The 25,559-nt window shown below is 39.7% G+C and overlaps 1 protein-coding gene across 2 annotated transcripts in view; it reads left to right on the top strand.

The window, feature by feature from the left end:
- Nucleotides 1-19,949, top strand: part of ME1 (malic enzyme 1) — a 209,083-nt gene extending 189,134 nt beyond the window's left edge. For both annotated transcript variants that reach the window (XM_043889744.1, XM_043889745.1), the window contains exons 10-14: nucleotides 2,068-2,173; nucleotides 3,850-3,992; nucleotides 7,229-7,402; nucleotides 13,659-13,757; nucleotides 18,312-19,949. In XM_043889744.1, coding sequence (XP_043745679.1) covers nucleotides 2,068-2,173; nucleotides 3,850-3,992; nucleotides 7,229-7,402; nucleotides 13,659-13,757; nucleotides 18,312-18,479 — 690 coding nt within the window. In that variant the 3' untranslated portion in view covers nucleotides 18,480-19,949. The remainder of the gene's footprint in view (nucleotides 1-2,067; nucleotides 2,174-3,849; nucleotides 3,993-7,228; nucleotides 7,403-13,658; nucleotides 13,758-18,311) is intronic.
- The last annotated feature ends 5,610 nt before the right edge of the window (nucleotides 19,950-25,559 follow it).

The raw sequence follows: 25,559 nt of genomic DNA, 5'->3' as shown, positions 1-25,559 counted from the left end.
ATACTTAAACTCTGTTAGGTGGAAACCAACAGGCCAAGAGGCAAAACCCTGAGATTCATTCAGTCTTCTCTAAGAGATACTCTTATTATCAGCAGCCCTCAAGATTACGTAACACCGGGTTGAGATGACTACGGTTGTTTTGGAGTAGGTGAATAGTTATCCTGAGATTTTTTTTCTCTGTTAGAGAACCTAACAGAGGTTCTGACAATAGGTATCCTGAAAAGCAAATCTCTAAACCTTTGAAGAAGTAAGCACCAGACTGAAGTTTGATTTATACTAACTAGCTCAACTAACACAATACAATGTTGCGTTAGTTTCTGGTGTATAGCGGTGATTCAGTTGATTCAGTTATACATATACACATAGCTGTTCTTTCTCAGATTTTTTTCCTATGTAGGTTGATAATAGCCTTTTAAAGCACAAATATTGAACCAGGAGTAACAATCTGCATACAATCTGACATATACCATTTGTAAAGTGTTTTCTCCAGGACTGGACTGTGTTGTATTATTGGAAGGACTGAGTTTTAGCACCTGCCTCACTGTCTTGGAACCTTTGTTTCTTCATGCAAAAACCCAATTATATTTGCCCTACTTTTCAAATTGTTGAGAGGATCAAATGAAATATGTGAAGATAACTTATAAGCTATAAAGTACCATATAAAGTTAGGCACTGATTTATTATGTAGTCAAAATCTTCAAAATTCATAGGTAGAGTATTATTATAATTTAAAAGTAAAGTTTAATAAGTGCGTCTGTACCAGGTCACGTCAGTAGTGTCAGACTCTGTGCAACCCTGTGGACTGTACCCCGCCAGGCTCCAATGTCCATTGGATTCTCCAGGCAAGAATATTGGAGTGGATTGCCATGCCCTCTTCCGAGGGATATTCCCAACCCAGGGGTTGAACCCACGTCTCTTAGGTCTCCTGCCTTGGCAGATGGGTTCTTTACCACTAGTGCCACCTATTGTTTTTACAATTTAAAAGTCAAATTTTAATAAGTAGCACACTTAATTTAACTGTTTCTTCTTGTGAACAAAAAACTATTTCATCACTCATTCTTTGATGAAAGCTTCCCTGGTGGCTCAGACAGTGAAGAATCTGCCTGCAATGCAGGAGACCAGGGTTCAATCCCTGGGCTGGGAAGATCCCCTGGAGAAGGGAACAGCTACTCACTCCAGTATTCTTGCCTGGAGAATTTCAAGGACAGAGGATCCTGGTGGGTTACAGTCCACGGAGTCACAAAGAGTCTGACATGATGAGTGACTAACTCTTTCACTGAAGTAAGGAAAATGAATAATAGGTAAATGAAGAGAATTCTAATTTGAGCAGATATTATTCCTGGTCATAGAAGTGTAGATGAGAATTTCATCTTCAGATCTACTAATTATGTGGAAAGATACAATACTGAAAGAGCAGGGAAAAATATGAAGGAAGCAGATTTTTAGATAACATTCCCTACCCCCATCCTAAGTTCCTTTTTATAGCTGGGATATTATAATTAGATGTTTCTTAGATAATACATGGTACAACTATGATCAAAACATTACAAAATAAAAGCACATGAAGCTAGTGCTTATTCAGAACATCAAAGTATTACATAAATATGGCATCAAGTTCCATTCTTAGTGAGTGGTCCATAAAGGATTCATGCAACCACTAAAGGCCACTCTGCACTCTAAGACACTGCTTTGTCAACACAAATCATATCTAATAAACAATATCTTTAAATGATATTTTGCGTTGCCATTTGTTAACTCTCATTTCTTGCAAGTGTCTGTAGAGTTAGGATTTTAAATATTAAATAATAGTTAAATAAGGATAAGACTTTATTTTGTTCACTGTCATACCCTCATTGCCTGGAGCATTGTCTGAAATATAAATCTTTGTGGCAAGAGTCAATGAAATAATTCTCTGATAATTGGAGAGGAGACTTTTAAGAACAGCTGGAAGGCATACTACATAAACCTATTAAGTATAAATTCTGCTGATATGTGTAATACTCTGAAACTTTCTTGACTCTCATACACTTGGCAGATTTATCATTTCTTCTTATTTGCTCTACTTAGGGACGTGCTGCCTTAACACAAGAGAAAGAGGAATTTGCCCATGAACATAAAGAAATGAAGAACCTCGAAGCCATCGTTCAAGATATAAAACCCACTGCCCTCATTGGTGAGCTTTGGCTTCTTCCCTGTCCTGTAAACCCTATCCCCACCCCACGTGGGCCTGATTTGTTTCCTTACGGTTAATTTTTTAAAAATTATTGATTGACTTATCTTATTTTTGGCCGCACTGGGTCTTTGTTGCTGCGTGAGGCTGTCTCGAGCAGCGGTTGCCACTCCTGTTGCAGTGCGTGGGCTTCTCTCGGAGGAGCGCGGGCTGGAGGCCGTGTGGTCCTTCAGTAGCTGTGGTCCGCGGGCTTAGTTGCCACACGGCTTTGTGGGCTCCTCCCAGACCAGGGATCGAACCCATGACCCCTGCACTGGCAGGCGGGATTCCTGTCCACTGTACCACCATGGAAGTCCTCTTGCTGCTAATCTTTGAGACATTCTTTAGCTTTTTGAAATCCTGATCTTTGGAATTCCACAAACAAAGTTACCTATTCCCTGAAGCAGCAGTGCCCCCTAGATGCCTAGATTTGTAAATTCAGTGCCGCCTTCTTAATGTTACAGATGATGCCAGCTGAGGGGGGTGGTTCCCTCTGCTAATTCTGTCAACCTGTCAATACCTGGCGCATCCAGCACTTTGCCAGACCAATTATTCCAAATAGACAGTGGCTCTTGAATAGAGGCGATTTTGCCCTATTAAGAAACATTTGGCAATGTCTGGAGACATTTTTGTTGTCCCAGCTGGAGGGAGAAGGTCAGGGGCTGCTGACATTATTGGGTAGAAATGAAGGGATGCTGTTCCACCTCCTCCAGCGCCCAGGAAAGCACCCCCGCCCCCAACAAGGAATTGTCCAGCCCAGAATGCTCATGGGGCCAAGGTTAAGAAAGACTGAAAACAGGGACTGTAATTTCACGTGTCTTTATATAGTCCCCATAGCAGACAACACAGTCGCTTCTATACTGCATGCGCACAGAAAGATGTTTAATGTGGACGAATTTGATGTGGTTGGAAAAAAATCTCAAAGTTTTGAAGCTTTATATCCTTTATTTTGTGTGTATATAACGCTAGCCCTTACTTGGTCTTACATTCCATTTCTTGAAGCTCCTGTGCAACAGATGACGATATTGAGAATAAGGATAAGAACCCTAATAAAAACAAGTATTTACTCCATGACAGGAACTGTAGTAAACCTTCATTGTTGTTTTTTTATAAAATGTGTTCTATCAGGAATCTTACTGTTTAAAATTTGCATGATGGTAATTGCTTTATTCATCTATTCAAATTCTTTCAATGAGTCATACTTCAGTTCTGTCATTGAATGGGATGATTGACTTAAGTGTTAGCTCTGCATTATAAAACATGATTACTTGGTAGCCTCAGACACTGAAATAAACTTCTAAAATTGTTTACAGAGAGATAATATATATTAGATACATTTATTTTTCAATAAAAATGCCTGTTATCAGAATTCCTAGTGATTGGTCATTAAATCTACTCATGAGCCAAATATTAAAACTGTTTTTTTTTTTTTTTTTTCCATAGATACCCGTAGATGTATAACCTTAAAGGCTATTGGCATTAACGGACATCTCTTTTTGTCCATTTTTATACAAATATTCTATATTTTGCTTAGGGTATATTACACAATGACCTGACGTGTCTCATTGTTTGTGGGAGGGGGGGGCATTGGATTAAATAACCAATGATGGTCCTGTTCACTGGTTTCTTGTTTCTGTTAGGAGTTGCTGCGATTGGTGGTGCGTTCTCAGAACAAATTATCAAAGACATGGCAGCCTTCAATGAACGGCCTATTATTTTTGCCTTGAGTAATCCAACTAGTAAAGCAGAATGTACTGCAGAGCAGTGCTATAAACTGACCAAGGTAAAGCAAAAAATACAAAAAAACATAACTGACATTTTCATAGTTGAATTGTAATTCTTTTAGGGAAGCCCAGGGTATCTAAGGTGCCTGCCAGTTAACCTTTAAACATTTTACGACCAAGAGTGAAGGAGAAGTGAACAGGTCGGGAAGGATAAGAACCATATCTTTTTTTAGAATGTCATATAAATCCTGTTCTTCAATAAACCGAATAAACTTTGTAATGTTTTATTGATAATTTTCCTTAAGTGCTTTGGAAGTATCTAAGATCTGAACATAGATGTTAAAGAGGAAAAAGCTTGATCTTAGATGCTTATTAAAATAACTTTTAACTAGCTATTCCTAAACACTGAAGCATACAGTATAAAACCTCAGCCTTATTTTTACTTTGCTGACTGCTCCTGGGTTTGGATTTTGATGCTGTGGGTGGAGCATTTGGGCAGTTATTTTGACATCCAGCCAGGTTGGTATAGGCATCCTTAAAGCTTCAATACATAACTATTTCCAAAACATGTGACTTTCATACTCTGTGTTTATTAATATGTACTTGACCAGTATGTTGCCAAGAGCTCCTTTTCCCCTTCAAAGACTTGAAAATGTCATTGCAACAAAATAGAGGTTGAGTCACACATATCTAACACTTTTATTTGGAAATAAATGTAAAATGAACTAGAAAAGATAAGCAAGACAGAGCTATAACACTCTGCATAAATCAAACTCAATGCATAAATAAACCTGGATGGCCTTACTTCTTTAATATTGTATCCTTAAATGCTTATTACTAGAATTTATGAAATTTTGCAGAGGACCTACTCCATTGTTCATTTCTCTTCTTTGGAATGGCATTAGTGCCCTAAATAAATTTTTATCCCATCTCTAGATTAGGGAATTTGCTTCATATAACTCAGTCCTCAAATCCTTAAAGAAAAAAAAAAAACCCAATAACAAAATCTTAGCATGGTGCATTACACATAATAGGCATGTAATAAATAAGTGCTTAAGTATTTATTTTGTTTTGGCATATTTCAGTAGGCCTCAAAAGTTGATAGATTCAATGATAGTAGGTGTAAACAAAATTAGCCAAATTTATATAGTTGTGTTTTTAAGTTTGAATGTGTCTGATATAAATGACCTAAACTCTTATGATTTTGTCTAATGCTCTTTGTTGCTATACATAAAATTAAAAGTCATTTTGAAGCTGAAAACACTGGTTCGGCCAAAGGATGACAGAATGAGAAACGGGCTGCCTGTTGGTGGGTGTGTGTCTCTCCTGGTGCAGGCACAGGTGAAAAGTTACTAGGAAAGGTTAAAAATACAAAATACAAAAAGATTCTTGAAAGCTGAAAAATGATAATTATACCAAAATGGTATGGAGAGGTTTCCTTCTCCATATTGACAGTCTGTATCGATGAGAATATTTAGCCATTATTTATTTAGTACCATGGGTTTCCCAGGTGGCTCAGTGGCAGAGAATCCACGTGTAATGCAGGAGAGTCGGATTCGATTCCTGAGTCGGGAAAATCCCCTGGAGAAGGAAATGGGAACCCACTCCAGTGTTCTTGCCTGGAGAATCCCATGGACAGAGGAGCCTGGTGGGCTACAGTCCATAGCATCACAAAGAATTGGACATGACTGAGTACACACACACATTTAGTGTAATATAATGATTATATTGTATTAAATACATCATATCCATAAAATACAATGATTGTAGAGTGATAAGCAGGAGAAAGAGGGAAGGACAGGAGAGCAATAAACAGGTGTGTATATAATATTGCAGGTCTCTTTTTCAAATATAATTCTCAAGGATATATATCAATTATGTATGTAAATGGTAATTTAGTTACATTAGAGATTTGCTTATAATAGAACATTTTATCTCCTAATGAGAACTGAAGGTATCAGACTTGTCTAAAAACAAAACCTACTTTTGTGAAAAATATGACAAGTGTCTGATAAACACCTGGATGAGAATTTCCATGTTTTTCCTCATCTGTTTTCCTCTTTTTATATCCCAAATAAGGTTGACTTGTATTATACTTTACCTTTACAGAAAAGATGAAGTGAAGTGAAGTGAATTTGCTGAGTCATGTCCGACTCTTTGCGACCCCATGGAGCCTACCAGGCTCCTCCATCCATGGGATTTTCCAGGCAAGAACACTGGAGTGGGTGCCATTTCCTTCTCCAGGAGATCTTCCTGACCCAGGGATTGAACCTGAGTCTCCCTCATTGTAGGCAGACACTTTACCATCTGAGCAAGTTAATATAATATCATAATGGTTTTAGACTCTAGGTGTAAGAGGGATGAAATTTATAATTCAGTCTATTTCCGTTTAAGCTGTACTTTGGGGATTTAGTGCTGTTTATGCTTTTCAAGGGCATTTCTTAGACTGTGATGCTTTATTTGTTGAGGGTTTCCTATTCTGTTTTTGAGGACTGAGTAGTTTCACCTATATCGCCTCCCAGATCACACAGATGCCCCCTCGCTTTGACTGGAAGTCTGGAATCTAGCCCCTGACAGGCCCTGAGTCTTTTTTTTTTCCACAAGTCTTTTTTATTTACAAGTCTTAAAACTTGTAAATACGAGGTTCCTCAAAAACATGAAAAAATATTGGATTGGTCAAAAAGTCCGTTTGAGTTTTTCCATATGAACTTTTTGGCCAACCCAATATTAAGACTAGGGGAAAAAAATATAAAGACAGTTTTTTATAATTATTGATAATTTATTCTTATTTGCTATTCCCACTTGTGCTAGTGAATTTTTTTCCTCTGTGACTTTCCAGGTAATTCTTTACAATATATAAAATTTGTCCCAATGATGACATGGAAGCGTGTTGACCCCTAAACTCTAACCTCCAATGTCAGCCTTTCTAAGACTCAAACCCCGAAACCATCACTTTTGTCTTCAGAAGCCTATAAGTGGAAGCCTCTAGGCTAGAGTTGGTTGATGGCCCTGTGTGTTGGACCACCCCAAAAACAGGTGGTGGTCTTGGGGTCTGTACTTGGGTAGTCTGCATTTTATATGCTTCTCCTAGGAGTAGAGAGGAAGATAGAGAAAAGAAATAAGCACCCACTGCAGAACTTATTGCCAACATCATGAGAGCTTGCTCATTCACACTTACTAGGGAGTCAATGAAAAATTAGACCTCTTTGTAAACACTAAATAGTTGAACTGTTTTCTTAGGATCCATCTGTCTGAGACACCTGCTTCTTTTCACAGTTGGGTGTCTGTGTTGCAGGGTCGCGCCATTTTTGCCAGCGGCAGTCCTTTTGATCCTGTTACCCTTCCAAGTGGGAAGACTCTTTATCCTGGCCAAGGCAACAATTCCTACGTGTTCCCTGGAGTTGCTCTTGGTGTCGTGGCGTGTGGACTGAGGCATATCACCGATAAGATTTTTCTCACCACTGCTGAGGTATTGTAAAATACTGTCTGTTTGTCAAGGCTGTGAAATCTCAAATCAGCCTGCTGTAGGCCATTTGTGTTTTATTTATTTAGTATTTCAGCTCACTCCCTAGACGGTGTAAAGTCCGAGGATCAAATCTTTCCCCCGAGGGGAGTCAGGGGTGGGTTGTAAGTTCACATTGAGTCACTTGCAAGCATTGTTCTTCTGTAGCCAGCAGAAAGACTGTGTTCTGACCCCTTAAAAGGGACCTTTTATAAGTTGTGTACAATATTATATAAATTACAGGTGTACAACATAGTGATCCACAATTTTCAACAGTTATACTCCATCTGTGCCTATTATAAAATATTGGCTGTATTCCCGTGCTGTACAATATGTGCTTGTAGCTTGTTTTATGCACAATAGTTTGTGCCTCTTAATCCTCTGCCTCTGTTTTGCCACTCCCCCTTCCCTCTCCCCACTGGTAACCACTGGTTTGTTGTCTACATCCATGAGTCTGCTGCTTCTTTGTCATATTCAGTATTTTGTTGCATTTTTTAAGTTCCACATACAAGTGACATCATACAACATTTATCTTTCTCTGCCTGACTTATTTCACATAGCATAATGTCCTTCAAGTCTATCTCTGTTGCTGCAGATGGCAAATTTTCACTCTTTTTTATGGCTAAGTAGTATTCCATTCAGAGACGGCAATGGCACCCCACTCCAGTACTCTTGCCTGGAAAATCCCTTGGACGGAGGAGCCTGGTAGGCTGCAGTCCATGAGGTCGCTAAGAGTCGGACACGACTGAGTGACTTCATTTTCACTTTTCACTTTCATGCATTGGAGAAGGAAATGGCAACCCACTCCGGTATTCTTGCCTGGAGAATCCCAGGGACAGGGGAGTCTGGTGGGCTGCTGTCTATGGGATCTCACAGAATCGGACATGACTGAAGCGACTTAGCAGCAGTATTCCATTATATGTATATACCACATCTTCTTTATCCATTCATCTTGATGGACACTTATGTTGCATCCAAATCATGGCAGTTGTAAATAATGCTGCTCTGAACATAGGGGCATGTGTATTTTTTTCAAATTATAGTTTTGTCTGGATATATATATACACACACACTCTAAAGTGGAATTTCTGGGTCATATGGTAGTTCTACTCTTAGTTTGAGAAACCTCCATACTATTTTCCACAGTGGCTGTACCAGTTTGCATTCCCATTAACAGAGTTCAAGAGAAGGAACTTAAAAAAACAATCTGCAAATTTTGATCAAGTTCTGTGACAGTAATGAGACAATTAAAATTTGTTTCCAAATGATGAAATAAGTGGTAAATATTTTTCTCTATGGAGAACCTTCCTAAATGATGACATTTTGATGATTTGAAATGAAAGTCTGATTTGGTATAGTGAAGAAATGTTTATCATTCAGGGTTCAGTGCAGAATACAGCAACCACTCTGGTATTTCAGCTAAGAAGAAATTAAAATAGAGAGTTTGGTGTTTGTAAAATCATTAAAAGGACAGAAGCAGGCTCTTCTGTGGGCCTTCAGGAAAGATTCACAAACACCACACAGCAGACCCAGTAAGGGCGCTATGTTACACTACTGTTTGGCACTTTGAAGAATCTGAAATTTCATCTTTGTTACTTAGTCGCTAAGTCGTGTCTGACTCTTTTGCAACCCCATGGACTGTAGCCTGCCAGGCTCCTCTGTGCATGGGATTTCCCAGGCAAGAATTTTGGAGTGGGTTGCCATTTCCTTCTCCAAGGGATCTTCCCGACCCAGGGATCAAACCTGCGTCTCCTGCATTGGCAGGTTGATTCTTTACCTCTGAGCTACCAGGGAAGCCAAAAATTTAACCTTACTTGCAGGCTAGCAGGTCAGCCTGCCACAGATTCACAGATGCCGGCAAAGGACACAGAACTCCTAGGTCAGAAAAAGAGGAATTTATTACTCGTGGCACAAGAGATAATGGGAACCTCAGGCTCCCATCAGTTTGCTTCTCTCCCAAGCTTCGGGAGGATGACACAGTGGTTGGACCTTCATTTGTGAAATTGTGAGCTGGTGATAATCAGAGTGTTCATCTCGTTGATACTTTTGAGGAGGATGCAATTCATGAAGGAGAAATTAAAGCGAGTTTCTTCTCTTAAAATTAACCCACTGCACAACATGTTAATTGAACCGAACCACATCCAAACTGATTAATGTTCACATGATTTCATCACACGCACAGGCTTGTCTCTCCACTGTGAAAGATGTTTATGTTATTGGCGTGGTCTCAAGCAGCCTAATCCCAGGGTTTCACACTTGTCATTCCGTGAGAACAGATGTCTGTCAGCCCTTGTGCTCGGCTTCTTTTTCTTCACTGCACGATGGCTAGGGTTTCAGAGCTTCTCTGACTCAAAAAGTCGTCTTAAACATAAGTAGATGTCTACTTACTGAGAGCTTTCAAAGTTTTTCTTACATTAAGGGAAATGTAGTCATTGTCTTTTCTAGCAGACACATCAGAAGAAGAAAGATGATCTTTCATGGTTGCCAGTGATTTCTTTCCTAAATAACTCCAGCACCCTCTAGTGACAAATTTCTAGCCAGTGATCGCTCGGCCTGAATCTTTTAGCCTTTTCATCACTTTCTCCTTAGGCATCACGTAATATTTCTGTTTTTTATGCCACATCAGTGCTTTCTTTGTGTCCCTTTCAAGTCCCTTTAAAAAAATTTTATTAGAGTACAGTTGCTTTACAATGTTGTATTAATTTCTGCTGGACAGCAAAGTGAATCAGCCACATGTATACATGGATCCTCTCTTTTTTGGATTTCCTTCCCTTTCAGTTCACCACAGAGCATTCCCTGTGCTATCCAGTAGTTACCTATCGACTAAGCTTCTTCCCCAAATTCATTGTCTTTTGTTCTCATTTTTCTCTTTTAATTTCTGCTTTCAGAGATCTCACTCTTTCTCTCGTTTCCATTGTCGTCATCCTGAAAGGGGCCAAGAGTGTGTATCTCTGTTCTTATCTTTTACCACATCTCCTGTGAACCACTGGGTATTTCCACCAAAATGCCCTGCTGTTTCCTTAAATACAGATGTGAAAAACCACCTTCCTCATCTCCCCTCACCCTCACTCTCCGCATTTCTGTTTGTGACACCCACTTTGTAAGCAGGCTCCAAAGCTTGGAAGACTGACCTTCTTTTTATCCTCCCTAATCCCAAAGCCTTGAAATACACCACGCCTAGGAACAGCCATGGACTGCCCTGTGTATGGTCTTGCCCTGAAATGATTCCTTCTCCACTGGTCTAAGCCTATCTTAAGGTCATGGCTTAAGTCCTACCTCATTCTTGGCTCTCTCTGTGACTGCTCTGAATTATTTTTATCTTTCTTCTTAGCCATGACTGTTTTTAGCAAACACGTTGATATTTCATTTGATTCCTAGTTGTATTATGCTTTCAAGAGTTTCACATATCAAATAGTCAAGTCTTGCCTTATAATTAAATCGTATGTGATTTTCTATACAAACAGAAGGTCTCCCATATACCTCTTTCAGAAGACCAGTAACATCTAACACCATGCTAAAACACATAGCAGAAACTTACTAAATACTTACTGAATTATATAGAACTAGTCAACAGTTTTTATCAGTAAGAATACAATACCACAGACACGCCTTTTGTTGTTCAGTGGCTCAGTCGTGTCTGACTCTTTGCGACCCCATGGACTGCAGCATGCCAGGCTTCCCTGTCCTTTCACCATCTCCCGAAGCTTGCCCAAACTCATGTCCGTTGAGTCAGTGATGCCATCCAACCATCTTATCCTCTGTTGTCCCCTTCTCCTCTTGCCTTCAATCTTTCCCAGTGTCAGGGTCTTTTCCAATGAATGAGTTGGTTCTTCGTATCAGGTGGCCAAAGAATTGGAGCTTCAGCTTCAGCATCAGCCCTTCCAATGAATATTCAGGGCTGATTTCCTTTAGGATTGACTGTTTTGATTTCCTTGCTGTGCAAGGGATTCTCAAGAGTCTCCTCCAGCACCATGGTTCAAAAGCATCAGTTCTTTGGTGCTCAGCCTTCCTTGTGATCCAAGCCTCACATCCGTAAATGACTACTGGAAAAACTATAGCTTTGACTAAATGGCTCTTTGTCTGTAAAGTAATGTCTCTGCTTTGAATGCACTGTCTAGGTTTGTCATAGATTTTCTTCCAAGGAGCAAGCGTCTTTTAATTTCATGGCTGTAGTCATTGTCTGCAGTGATTTTGGAGCCCAGGAAAGTAAAGTCTGTCACTGTTTCCATTTTTTCCCCATCTGTTTGCCATGGATGGGAACAGATACCATGATCTTGGCTTTCTGAATATTGAGTTTTAAGTCAGCTTTTTCACTCTTCTCTTTCACCCTCATCAAGCAGCCCTTTAGTTCTTTACTTTCTGCCGTTAGAGTGATATCATCTGCATATGTGAGGTTATTGATATTTCTCTCAGCAATCTTGATTCCAGCTTGTGATTCATCCAGCCTGGCATTTCTCATGATGTACTCTGCATATAAGTTAAGTAAGCAGGGTGACCATATATAGCCTTGACGTACTCCTTTCCCAGTTTTGAACCAGTCTGTTGTTCCATGTCCGGTTCTAACTGTTGCTTCTTGACCTGCATACAGGTTTCTCAGGAAGCAGGCCAGGTGGTGTTCCCATCTCTTTAAGAATTTTCCACAGCCTCTAGAGTGCACAAAAAGAAGAATGCTCTTATTAACAAAAGTAACATGTAAGAGATTTAGGTGAATATTTTGTTTGGCCACTGCAGATCTAGTAACTGTTAGGATTATTGTCAAACTGCTAGTTGGCTCTCTTATGAGCTAGAAATCCCACAGTTTGGCACCAATCCCAAAGGCTATTCCTGCACATTTTTATATCACAAAGAGATTTTTGTCTCTCTTGGTCCTCTGGACAGTCTCTTGGACTTAGTGTTCGGGGTCAGCGATACAGACTCCCAATTAGGCTGTGCGGCAGCCTGGAACAGCCTCCTCTCTCCAGTTCACGTCTGGGAGGCAGACCTGGTCCTCCTGCCCTCACACCCCTCCTCCTAAATCACCTTCCCCACCCTCTCTGATGTCTGCCCAGATGACTGTAGAGGGGATCCCCTGACAACAGCACCTGGAGCAGACTTTGATTCATGTAAGTCACTGGATAACTGAAAATCCAGCTAATTTTAATATTCATATAATACTATCTAATGTATAATCTAAATTAAAATTTTGTCAGTTATTTATAAAAGACCTCTATAACTTGCAGAGTACTCTTTTCATGTGCAAGAACATTTTGGCCTTTCTATTTCTTTTCTGGCAGTGGCATTTTGAAGAGTACAGGCCAGTTGTTTCTTGCAGTGTTCTCATGATTTAACTGAAGTTATGTGGTTATAGGGTTTGGTTTAGTTGGCCCAATAATCATGTCCTTCTCAGTGCCTCACATCAAGAAGCTCGTGATGTCAGTTTGTCTCATTTTTAAGCTATTTTATTGAGGTATGATTGACAAAAAGCCACACATCTTACAACTTGAGTTTAGAGATAAGTATACACCTTTGAAGCCATCACCACAATCCATACCATAAACAAATATGTTACCTCCAGAAGTTTTTCCCACCTTCCTTATTATGTGTGTGTGTCTGTGATAAGAACATTTAACGTAAAATATCTACCCTTGTAGCACATTTTTATGTCTACACTGTTTCCTTTAGAAATAGGGAGTGTTTGGGGACAGCCCATGCTGAAGCTGGTTAGATGAGTCACATGATCCAAAATCTGTGTAAAATTAATATCCTGCTTTGCAGTGTGACTCAGAAATAGCTTTCTCAGTCTCTTAGTCTTCCTCCCGTGTAAGAATATGTGGGCTGGGAGTGAGGCCTGACCAGCCTCTCCCCCTCTGCTTTCAGGTTCTTTCCTATCACTTCCCTCATCTCCCTCTGAATTCTTCACCCCACTTCCCCGGTGCTCTAGTGCGTCGGGTCAGAAAACTGCCAGCATTTCATGGTACAGTAAAAGAGAACCGAGTTAAGAGGAAACCCAGATGCTCATCACCATCTTTTTCACTAATTGTCTTCTCCCACCCGTCTCCAAACACACTCACACTCACACACCAGTCTCTAAGCCTCTCTGAGCTCCATTTTCCATTGAGAATGGGAGAGATGCAAGTGCCGATGGCATTCATGTGATCTGCTTTTATCTGTAACGATATTCACCATTTTCCTCACAACTACCACGTGGTATGATATGAAGTATTTTTTTGTCTTTTTTTTTAAGGTCATAGCTCAGCAAGTATCAGATAAACACTTGGAAGAGGGCCGGCTTTATCCTCCTTTGGACACCATTAGAGATGTTTCTCTGAAAATCGCAGAAAAGGTAAAACAACTGTGGTTCAAGCCTCATTGTTTTTCCTTCCTTCTATGGCTAAGTGTGCATATTTAGACAGTAAAACGGTAGTAGAAATGCACTTCCTTGAAATATCTGTGTCCACTTCTTCTGTCAGAAGTCAGAGAAATGAGGCATGGTGCCCTGACAGAGCATAGGAACTGTATTTGATCCTTCGGCATGAGTTGAATCTTTAATTCCCCTACCCTTCTTTTTCTCTCCCAGAATTGAAGTAATTCATCAGGCTTTCATTTCAGCTAAGCTTCCCCAAGTTCACCCTTTTTTGTTTGGTATTTTCCATATAACACTGTGATAGTCCCCACAATATTGCAGATATGATAGAGTGACATTTAGGCCTTTAACCACCCAGGTCTCTGTGATATGTGACATCTTACAAATCACAGTTGATTAAATTGGACAGGAAGCAAAACAGTGAGAACAGAGAACTCCAAGCTGTGGAGGTCTTCAAGGAGCTAGTCAAGAAGAACCTTCGTCTTCGGTAACTAAGATGAGGGAGAAAGGGACTTTTGTGTAGGCTGGTGGTGTTCATCTGCTAGGGCTGCCATAATAAACTGCCACCAGCCGGGTGACTCAAATAACAGAAATTTACTTTCTCACAGTTCTGGAGGCCGGAAACCTAAGATGAAAGGGGTTGGCAGGTCCAGTTTCTTTGGACGCCTCTCCTTGGCTTGCTGATGACCACCCTCTCCCTGGGTCCTCTGTGGCCCTTCTTCTGGGTGCGCCCATCCTTGGGGTCTTTCTGTGTGTTCCGTTTTTATAAGAAGACCAGTCAGCTTCGGTTAGGGCTCACCCAAACAGTCTCATTTTAACTTAATTTTCTCTCTAAAGGCCCTGTCTCCAAATACAGTCCCACTCTGAGGTACTGGAGGTTAAGGCATCAACATTTTGGGGTAGCATACTTCAGCCCACAATAGTAGTCATATGTTGAAACTAGAATTTCTCAACCTCAGCCCTGTGCACGTGACTCTTTGTGCACTGGGTAACTCTTTGGTGTGGGGATATCTCGGGGGTTATAGATGGTTTAGCAGCATCCCTGGTCCTTATTCACCAGACGCCAGTAGCCTCTGCAACAGGTGTGACAACTGAAAATGTCTCCAGACATTGCCAAATGTCCGCTTGGAGGCAGAGTTGCTCCTGGCTGAAAGTAAAAAATTTATTAGCAAATTTATCAAAACAATTCCGCTTAGGGTTCATACGTCATTATTTACCTTGTTTATTGAAAGTAGGTGCTTCAAAAACCAAGTAATGCTTTAAAAAAAAAAACCTTTAAATAATTCTGCTTGGTTATCTATTCATGGAAGAGTATGCTCATAGCTTCTTCCAGTTTGTCTCTACTAATTTTAAACTCCTAATAGTTTGGATTATTAATACATGGAACATCACGTTGTCATATTAAGTTCCTTTTGAAGATTTGGATGCAAACGAGTAGCATAGGATCAGAGGAGAAAGTGAGATGATGAAGATGCAGCAGGAGAGTGCAAAGGACTCAGACATTTCTCTGGGCAAGAATGCTTGCCTGGAGGGAAGTATTGCCTGAAGGGAGTGGGTAGCCAGTCCCTTCTCCAGGGGATTTCCCAACCCAGGGATTGAACCTGGGTCTCCTGCATTGCAGGCAGATTCTTTACTGTCTCAGCCATCCAGGAAGCCCCACTTAACATACTCCTAGTTTCTCCTCATTTGTATCTACTTAATAGTTTGAATTATTAACACACCAAACATCACATTGTCGTTTTAAGTTCTCTTTTAAGATTTCAATGGAAAGGAGTAGCATATGAGCGATCGGAGGAGAAAATAAGACGATGAAGGACAGCACTCAGATATCACACTTTATAAAGAGAAAAAAAAAAAAAAGCTGAGTGCATAAACAGAAGTTGGGAAACCAGGACAAAGAATCAGCTTCAGAAAGGAAGGGGGTATAGTAGGCTGACGATTGTGGTATCCATGGTACATTCAGATGTATGAGTCTAACAAGTAGATGGTGATGACTGAAACTTAAAGAGAGGCTGGATGTAAAGATGGGGGGTCATTTGTATGTGGTAACAGGGGAATCTCTCAAGGTAGTTGCGGTCACCAAGAGAGCAAATGGAAATGAAAGAAAACTGAGGCTAGAACCCAGTTCATTATTCTGACCAGAGAGAGATGAAAGAAACCAGTTTAAAATGGAACTGGTTAAAAAGAAGAGGCTCAGAACTGAACTGCCTGTCAGAAATCAGAGAAGACACCGTTTCAGGATGGGGGGTGGAAGTTAATAGTGACAAAACCAAATCCTAGTGATAAGAACAGAGGAGGACATTTATTTAGTACTTAGGAAGCTTTCAGAAACCTTTACAGACACAATCACAGTCCCACAAGAAGTTGAGAAGTCAGGGAGAATTAGGAAAGCAACAACATATTGGCCACTCTCCGGAGAGTCTAGCATTGACAAGAAGGAGAGAGTAAATGTCTCACTGATGGAGAGCATTGTCAATGCAGTGTGTCCTGGGAGCAGAAAGAGGAATGGATTTGCACAGAGTCTGTGTCAGGAATGAAACAGAACATTTTATTATAAAAGTGATACAGCCATTGCAAAACAGGCACAGGGAAACTTTTTGGGGTGATAGAAATGTTCTGAAACTGGGTGTAGTAACAGTTGCCTATCACTCTGAATTTATAGAGGTAATTGGATTGTATGCTTGAAATGGTTGAGTTTTGTGGTCAGTGAATTGTAACTCAAGAATATCTGTTAAAATATAGTAATACCATCTCATAGGCACTCTGGAAAGTGGAAAATACCTGATATTCTACTTTTCTAACACAAGTATTGTCATCATTTTGGTGTGTTTGCTTGTAGTCTTTTTTCATTGGGTTGCTTTCTTTTCTAACATCAATATAATAAAGTATAAGCGTGTATTCACATACTTTTGATCCCTATTTTTTATAAGCATTTATCCATAATATAGCACAGTCTTTATAACTTTAATTTTTCAGAAATGCATAATTTTACATTGGGAAGAGATAGTTAATCATTCTAATAGTCTTCAAAATCACACTTATTCAAATAAGTTTGTCATACAAATAGCTCTTTAAGGATCACGTTCTTAAAAAACTGGAGTGAATTAAAGAGCACATGTGGAATGATTAATTTTGACAGTGGAATCCTTTTTTCTCAACACCGGGGAAGAGAGAATGTCAAGACATGGAGGAGATAGTTTGAGATGATGATAGAAATTGAGATAGTTTTCTCTGATTAGTTGGAATTTTCTCAGCAAAGTGAGGAGAATCAAATTGATACTGGATGGGAAGGGAAGGTTTGAAATTGACTTGTGGGAAATTGACTTGAGAGGAAGTTTTTTTGTGTGTTTGTTTTTGAATTTTAAAGAATAAAAGCATCATGTGTAACCACGTGGGCCCAAGTAAGGTTAGGAAAGGTGTGACATGTCAGGCGACAACTAGGAAAGGAGAAAGACGGCCCTGAGGGTTCCTGGTCAGGGACTAGAGTGGGGACTGTGACAGGAAGACGTGGGGACAAGGTTCTGTGATACCAGTGAGTTAGGGAGCACGGAGACTGCCCCCGGAGCCCCGCAGATTAGGGTGAGAGTCGCCCTAGCCATGCGATGGAAAAAGAGATTCTGTAGGAGGCTGTGGTCAGAATCGAGATTGCTGGAAGTGCAGGATATCTGAGCTCAAACTCAGGGGTGTTTAAGGCATTGAGTTCAAGTTAACTATCAGTCAGGTCTTTTCCAGGCTTTTAAGACTGACTCATCTGAGAAATTCTGGTAGGATCACCCATGAGTAAATCCCTGGCAGCCACACTTTCCTTTGTTGCTGACATCATAGTCTCCTCTTGTTACATGATTGCATTTTCACTTGATATCTTTGTGATGGTGTGTTCTTATTATAATACACTGAAGTTTTTGGAAACAGGCAAGATGTGGGTTATTTTAATCTTTTGAAACAGATATAAAATTTCTTTTTTTATGGAGGTATAGTTGATTTACACTGTTGTATTAATTTCTGCCGTACAGTGAAGCAATGCAGTTTTATATATATATATACACTTTCTTTTTTATATTCTTCTCTGTTGTGGTTATCATATTCAATATAATTCCCTGTGCTCTACGGTAGGACCTTGCTGTTTATCTGTCCTGTGTATACTGATAATACCTAACATCCGCTAACCTCAATCCCCTACTTCAGTCCTCCCCCTTGGTGACCACAAATCTGTTCTCTGTGTCCATGAGTCTGTTTCTCTTTCATAGATAGGTTCATTTGTGTCGTGTTTTAGATTCTACATATAATTGGTATCATATGGTATTTGTCTTTTTCTGACTTATTTCACATAGTATGATAATCTCTAGTTGCATCCATGTTGCAGCACATGGCATTATTTCATCCTTCTTTTTTAATAGCTGGGTAGTATTCCATTGTGTATATTTACCGTGTCTTTATCCATTCATCTGTTAATGAAATCAGATGAAAAATTTCTGATGTGCTCATCATCACCTATATTCATTAAAATAATTAATATTCTTTTTTTATTTCTAGATTGTGAAAGATGCATACCAAGAAAAGACAGCCACAGTTTATCCTGAACCCCCAAACAAGGAAGCATTTGTCCGCTCTCAGATGTATAGCACTGACTATGACCAGATTCTACCTGATTGTTATCCTTGGCCTAAAGAGGCCCAGAAAATACAGACCCAACTTGACTAGTAGCATAATAGCTGACATTTCTAACTCCATTAATGAGGTCTTGAAGTCTTTCATAATTTTCAAAGATTGAAATCTTTTATAACGATTCATAATATGCTAGATTAAGATAATTTTACTTTAACAATCTAAAAATTTACAGAAGAATATTAATATACTTTAGTGTGATTATCTCATTGAACAATTTGCTTCATTTACTTTCTGGTTATTTATGGTTTCCATCTTAATTATTTTGCCCAAGTTCTCTTTAAAAGCTATTGTAACTACCACTGAGAAACCCATCATTTTCGTATAGGGAACTAAGGGGAAGTCCAAAATTAGTAATAAATTGATATGATCAGTATTCAAATCCATAATTCTTTTGTTGCTCACTTTATTAAAAATCGACTTAAAAGATAAAAATCAATTTAGGCATGGACGAACTTTCGCTAAAAACGGAAACAACACTTACTTTGTTGCCTAGAGAAAAATAACTCCTCAGGTATTTTTATTCCAATCCTGGATTACATGTGCTCTTTTGATGCAACTGAATTCTAATGTTTCTAAGAAAGATCATTGCTGTTTACAATGCCTTGTGCAGCCTTAGATTTTAATATTCTTTCGAGCTTATTCCATCTCCTTATCGCCTTGGTCCTCCGTCAGAAATCCCTTCGTAAAAGCACCTTTCTTACTCCCTGACCGAACCCCCTGTCCTTCAGCCTTGCGCGTTGCTGCTGGGCCCTCGCAGACCATGGCCCCGTCCTGAGGTTGGAGCCTTCAGCCTAGCACAGCCTGAGAAGTGGGCAGAGCAGAGAGAGTGGGGAGCATCTTGAGAAAGGGCTGCCTGTGGGGTCAACGTCTTCAGACACACATCTCCAGAGTTAAGGCAAGCGGGGTTCCCAACTGAGTGACCTGCCCACGCGTCCCCTTGAGTAGCTCAGGTAATTAGGAGCTCGTTGTGTTACAGCAAACTCACTTTCCTCTGAGTCTGAAGGAAGTTTTGTCACCTCTTCCCCAATATCAGGAGCCCTCTTTACATCAGATATTAAAATATTCTAATGACTATCAGTAGTTACAGTCCAGAAATGAATGTTAATTTCAGGTTTTACTTTAGAAATTAATAAACCAATGGAGACAAGTTAAAATTCTTAAGCTCAGGTACAATAACATTTACTGTTTATTTACAGAATTATATGGAGACTTTTTGTTTTTGAAGTAAGGCTTTCAAGGAGTATAAGAACATGTTCAGGATAAACTGTAGTAATAAATCATTTCACTGAAAGTTACACAAGTTGTTATAGTAGAAGGGGTAGGGGTATTTCTGAAGGTAACGGTCAGTCAAGAATTTCCTCAGAATAGTTATTTCGAAAAGATCTGGAATGCCTTTTCTAGTTTTCATCGCTTCTTGTCTAGTTTTCATGTTGTCTTGTAGCTCTAACTACATGTATTTACCTATGCAAACAACTTATTAAAGCATTAGAAAAAGCAAATGAATAAAATGAGAAAGTAATTGTCTTTTTCTCAAAATATTGTTACCCTTAAAAATGACAGTGCTGGGTCTTGGCAGTCATATGATAGAGAATTTTGAATTTTAAAAATATTCTAAGCTAATGTCACTTTGAACTTCATTCATTTAATATGTGTGTAGTCATTTAATATATGTTTGCTGTATACTGTTATGAGTGAGCTACTTCCTTATCCTCAGAGAAAGATAATGAAACAAACATTGGGTGATTACTTGCCAGGTACCGTGTAGTCTATATACCTTATCTTAATTAATGAAGTCCTCACCATTCCCATATGAAGTAGATACTTTAATGTGCCATGTCCGCAGAGATCATAAGTGAAGGAGGGGAACTCTGAATCCATGTTTACCTTTCTCCATTGTCTGTTTTGTGTTTGCCAGAGTACAGTCAGAACAGTACTGTCTAATAGAAAAAAAGTGGGACACATGAGTAACTTCTGTGGTCCTATAAAAAGAAGTGAGGTGAAGTGAAGTTGCTCAGTCATGTCCGACTCTTTGCGACCCCATGGACTGTAGCCTACCAGGCTTCTCCATTCATGGGATTTTCCAGGCAAGAGTACTGGAGTGGGTTGCCATTTCCTTCTTCGATAAAAAGAAGAAACAGGTGGAATTCATGTTCATGTATTTTATTGAAACCACCATATCCAGAATATTATAAAAAGAATTAAGATATTGTTACACATTTTTAGTTTTCTTTTTTATTTCTATTATTTATGTATTGTGCCGAGTTGATTGCAGGACTCAATCTTTGATCTTCATCTAGGGATGCAAGATCTTTCCTTGTGGGTGGGGTGTTTTTAGTTGCAGCATGTGGGATCTAGCTCCCTGATCAGGGATGGAACCTGGACTGTCTGCATTGGAAGCGCAGTCTTAGCCATTGGACCACCAGGGAAGTCCCCATATTTCTGCATTATTTTGTTCACACTAAGCCTCTAATATCCAGGTATATACCTCAGAGTCATGAGAAACATATACAACAGTGTAAAAGAACAGCTCACAGACAGACCCCCTGAATATACTCGTTAAAAAAGTAGCACAAAAATCAATACATGAGGAATGGTGTTCAGTAACCGGATTGGGACAGCAGACCTACTACATGGAGAAAATGGAAACTGGAACCCTGCCTCCCACTAAATAAAAAGGAAGACTTCAGATGGATGAAAGACCTAAATACAAATGGTAAAAAATGTAAGTTAATAAAAATTGATGTAGCAATATATCTTTGGTACACTTCCCCCGCTCCCACCCACCTCCTGCCGACCAGACACAAACATGAAGTGAAAAATGGATGGATTGCATTATCTAAGGATGGGAAGGTTTTGACTGATAAGTGGGTGCTGCCATTTAACAGTATAAAGTGAAGAAATCTAGGACTGTGGAATAGGTTGGTTGCTTTTACAGAGATGGGCTCATAAACATAATTTAGGCTCAGGGGCTTAAATTCTCAGTTCTAGTCACTGTTTAAACACTAGGAAAAAAAATTAACTTATTTTTTATTGAAGGATAATTGCTTTACAGAATTTTGCTGTTTTCTGTCAAACCTCAACATGAATCAGCCATAGGTATGCATATATCCCCTCCCTTTTGAAACTCCGTCCAATCTCCTTCCCCGTCCCACCGCACTGGGTTGATCCAGAGCCCCTGTTACTCGCTATAAAACTGAAATAACAGAAGCCCAAAATCATAGGTCATCCTGCTGGTTGCCAGATTTTAACAGGAGTTGCATTCACAGCCTCACCAGGACTCTTAGGTGAAACTAAAGAGTATTGACCAGGACCCAGGAGGACATTGATTTGGACTGGGGATCTCTGGGTAGGGGGGTTTGGAGGACTTATAATACCCTAAACCAGGGTTGAGTTCTGACCATCTTGTGTCCCAGGAGACCCCTCACAGTTGGCAAGTCCTTCCTTGCTCATCAACATGGGAGCTCTTCCTGCCTACAGAGGTTGTAAATGCCTTGTGTGAAGAGCCTGTAACAACCTCACTCCATCTCCTCTTCCTCCTCCCAGATGATGTCTCATGATCTCCTTAGGCATCATTTAGAGACCAACATGGAGAGGAGCTGTGGTGGATACAGTTAAAAAGGCAAACCCAGGAGGAGAGGACTCACACCAGAAAAAGTCTAGACTTTGCTCATTCATATTGGCAAAATCTCAGGGAAATGTACGGAATTCTGAAAACGTTCTGAGGATGGAACTGTGTAATTTGGGATTGGGCAGACTTTATGGAGGGCTTCCCAGGTGGCTCAGTGGTAAAGAACCAGCCTGCCAATGCAGGAGCTGCAGGAGACGTGGGTTCGATCGCTAGGTCAGGAAGATCCCAGGGAGGAGGAAATGGCAACCCCCAGTATTCTTGCCTAGAGAATCCCATGGACAGAGGAGCCTGGCTGGCTACAGTCCATAGGGTCACAAAGAGTCGGACACAGCTGAGTGACTGAGCACACACGCACAGACTTGATAAATGGGGGTGCACCTACTGCAGATCCTGTGTTTAATGTGCTGCCTTGGAGCAGCTGAAAATGACTCTGCTTGTTGGTTTAGTTAGTTGACAGAAATGTAGACTTGACAATGATGCACATTAAATGAAATTGAGAACATGAACATTCCTTGAAATAATATAAAGAGATTCAAAGATTTACAAAGATGGGATTATAGGAGTAGATTTGCAGTGGGCAATCTGACCATTTCAATCCTAATGGTCCCCTAAGTCTCCCAAGAAGACCTATTGGTGACCCTCCTTTCACTAAAGTCTTGAGATATAGACTGATGAAGGGATTAGTAGCATCAGTGAAAAGCATTTTTAAAAATCGAGGTATAATTAATATATAACATATTAGTTGCAGGATTACAAGGTAATGTGATATTTGTATGTATTGCAAGATGGTCACCACAATGAATCACCATAGCTAGTTACAAACTTTTTTTCTTGTGATAAGAACTTTTAAAATTCGATTAGCATCTTTCAAATATACAACACAATATTAACTATAGTCACTGTGTTGTGCTAAGTCGCTTCAGTCATGTCCAACTCTTTGCTACCTCGTGGATTGTAGCCCACCAGGCTCCTAGGTCCATGGGGTTTTCCAGACAATATTGGAGTGGGTTGCCGTACCCTCCTCCAAGGGGTCTTCCTGACTCAGGAATCAAACCCACATCTCTTAAATCTTCTGCATTGGCAGGTGGGTTCTTTACCAACAATGCTATTAAATTCCCATGACTTACTTTGTAACTGAAAATTCATACTTTTTGACCCCCTTTACCCATTTTGCCCACTTCTCCATCCCCTGTCTCTGACAATGACCAACCTGTTCTTTGTATTTGTGAGCTTGTCTTTTTTTTTTTTGGATTCCATATATAAGTGAGATCACAGGATATTTATTTTTCTCTAACTGACTTAAATCACTTAGTATAATGCCCCTGAGGTCCATCCTATTGTTGCAAATGATGCGATTTTGTTCTTTTTTATGGGGGGTGTGTGTTTTCTTTATCCATTGGATACTTACATGTCTTGGTTGTAGTGCATATTACTGCAATAGGGCAGCAAACTAGTTTTTATTTTCCTCAAACAAATACTGAGAAATGGGATTGCTGAATCTTTCAGTGGCTCTATTTTAATGACTTTAGGAACCTGTGTACTTTTTCCATAGTGATTGTACCAGTTTACATTCCCCCTAGCAGTGCACAAAGGTTCCCTTTCCTGCACATTCTCACCAACATTTTTCAGTTCTTGTCTTTTTGATTAGAGCTGTTCTAACATGTGCTATCTCATTGTGGTTTTGGTTTGCGTTTCCCTGATGGTTAGTGATGCTGAGCATCTTTTCATGTACGTGTTAGCCATCTGTATATCTTCTTTGGAAAACTGCGTTTTCAAATCCTCTGCCCATTTTGAAATCAGATATTTTATTTTATTTTTTGCTAATGAGTTGAGCTCTTTATGTATTTTGAATATTAGCCCCTTATCAGATATGTAATTGGCAAATATTTACTCTCATTCATTAGGTTGCCTTTACATATTGTTGATGGCTTTTTTTGCTGTGCAAGAACTTTTTAGTTTGATATAGTCCCACTTTGTTATTTTTACTTTTGTTGACTATGCTTTTGGTGTCAAACACAAATATCATTGCCAGAATTGATGTTAAAAAGAGCTTATCACCTGTTTTCTTCTAGTTTATGGGCTCCAGGTCTTTCATTCAAGTCTTCAATTCATTTTGAGTTAATTTTTGTGTATGGTATAAGATAGTGGTCTAGTATTTTTTCTTTTGCATGTGGCTGTCCAGTTTTCCTAATAGCATCTGTTGGGAAGACTGTCGTTTTGCCATGTGTATATGCTTAGCTTCTTTGTCATAAATGATCAGGTATGTGTGGATTTCTGGGCTCTCTTATTCTGCTCCATTGATCTATGTGTCTGTTTTTATGCCAATACCACACTGTTTTTATCTATTTAGTTATTTGTCTGCATCAGATCTCAGTTGCAGCACACAGGATCTTCATTGCATCATGCAGGATATTTTGTTGCAGCACATGGACTCTCCACTTGTGGCTTGCAAGCTTCAGCAGTTGTGGTATGTGGGTTCTCTAGGTGTGGTACTCGGGCTCCAGAGCACATGGGCTTCAGTAGTTGTGGCAGGTGGGCTGTCTGTGACACACGGGCTCCATAGGTGTGGTGCACAGGCTTAGTTGCTCTGAGGTATGTGGGATCTTCCTTTCCTGATCAAGGATCAAACCTGCATCCCCTGCATTGCAGTGTGGATTCTTAGCTACTGGACCACCAGGGAATTCCCCATACTGTTTTGATTACTGTAGCTTTGTAGTGTACTTTGAAATCAGAGAGTGTGATGTCTCCAGTTTTGTTCTCTCAAGAGTGCTTTGGTTATTCAGAATCTTTTATCATACTCTACAAATTTGAGGATTGTTTGCTCTATATCTCTGAAAAATGTTATTGTAATTTTGATAGGAATTGAATCTGTAGATTGCTTTGAGTAGTATGGACATTTTAATAATATTAATTTTTCTAATCCATGAGCATATAATATCTTTACACTTATTTGTGTCATCCTCAGTTTCTTTCTGGGGAAAGCATGGCAACCCACTCCAGTACTCTTGCCTGGAAAATCCCATGGACAGAGGAGCCTGGTAGGCTGCAGTCCATGGGGTCGTGAACAGTTGGACATGACTGAGCGAATTCACTTTCACTTTTCACTTTCATGCATTGGAGAAGGAAATGGCAACCCACTCCAGTGTTCTTGCCTGGAGAATCCCAGGGATGGTGAAGCCTGGTGGGCTGCCATCTATGGGGTCGCACAGAGTCGGACACGACTGAAATGACTTAGCAGCAGCAGCAGCAGCAGTTTCTTTCATCAGTGTCTTATAGTTTTCAGTGTACAGGTCTTTTACCTTGTTGGTTAAATTTATTCCTAGGTATTTTATTCTTTTTGATACAATTATATGTGAGATTGTTTTCTTGATTCTTCTGATAATTCATTATTGGTGTATAGAAATAACAACAGAATTTGTGTACTGATTTTGTACCCTGAAATTTTACTGTATTTCTTTATTCTAAAATTTTTTTGTAGAGTCTCT

This window comes from Cervus elaphus, chromosome 28, assembly GCF_910594005.1.
Source record: "Cervus elaphus chromosome 28, mCerEla1.1, whole genome shotgun sequence".
Lineage (NCBI taxonomy): Eukaryota > Metazoa > Chordata > Mammalia > Artiodactyla > Cervidae > Cervus > Cervus elaphus.
This window is presented reverse-complemented; position numbering and strand designations above follow the sequence as displayed.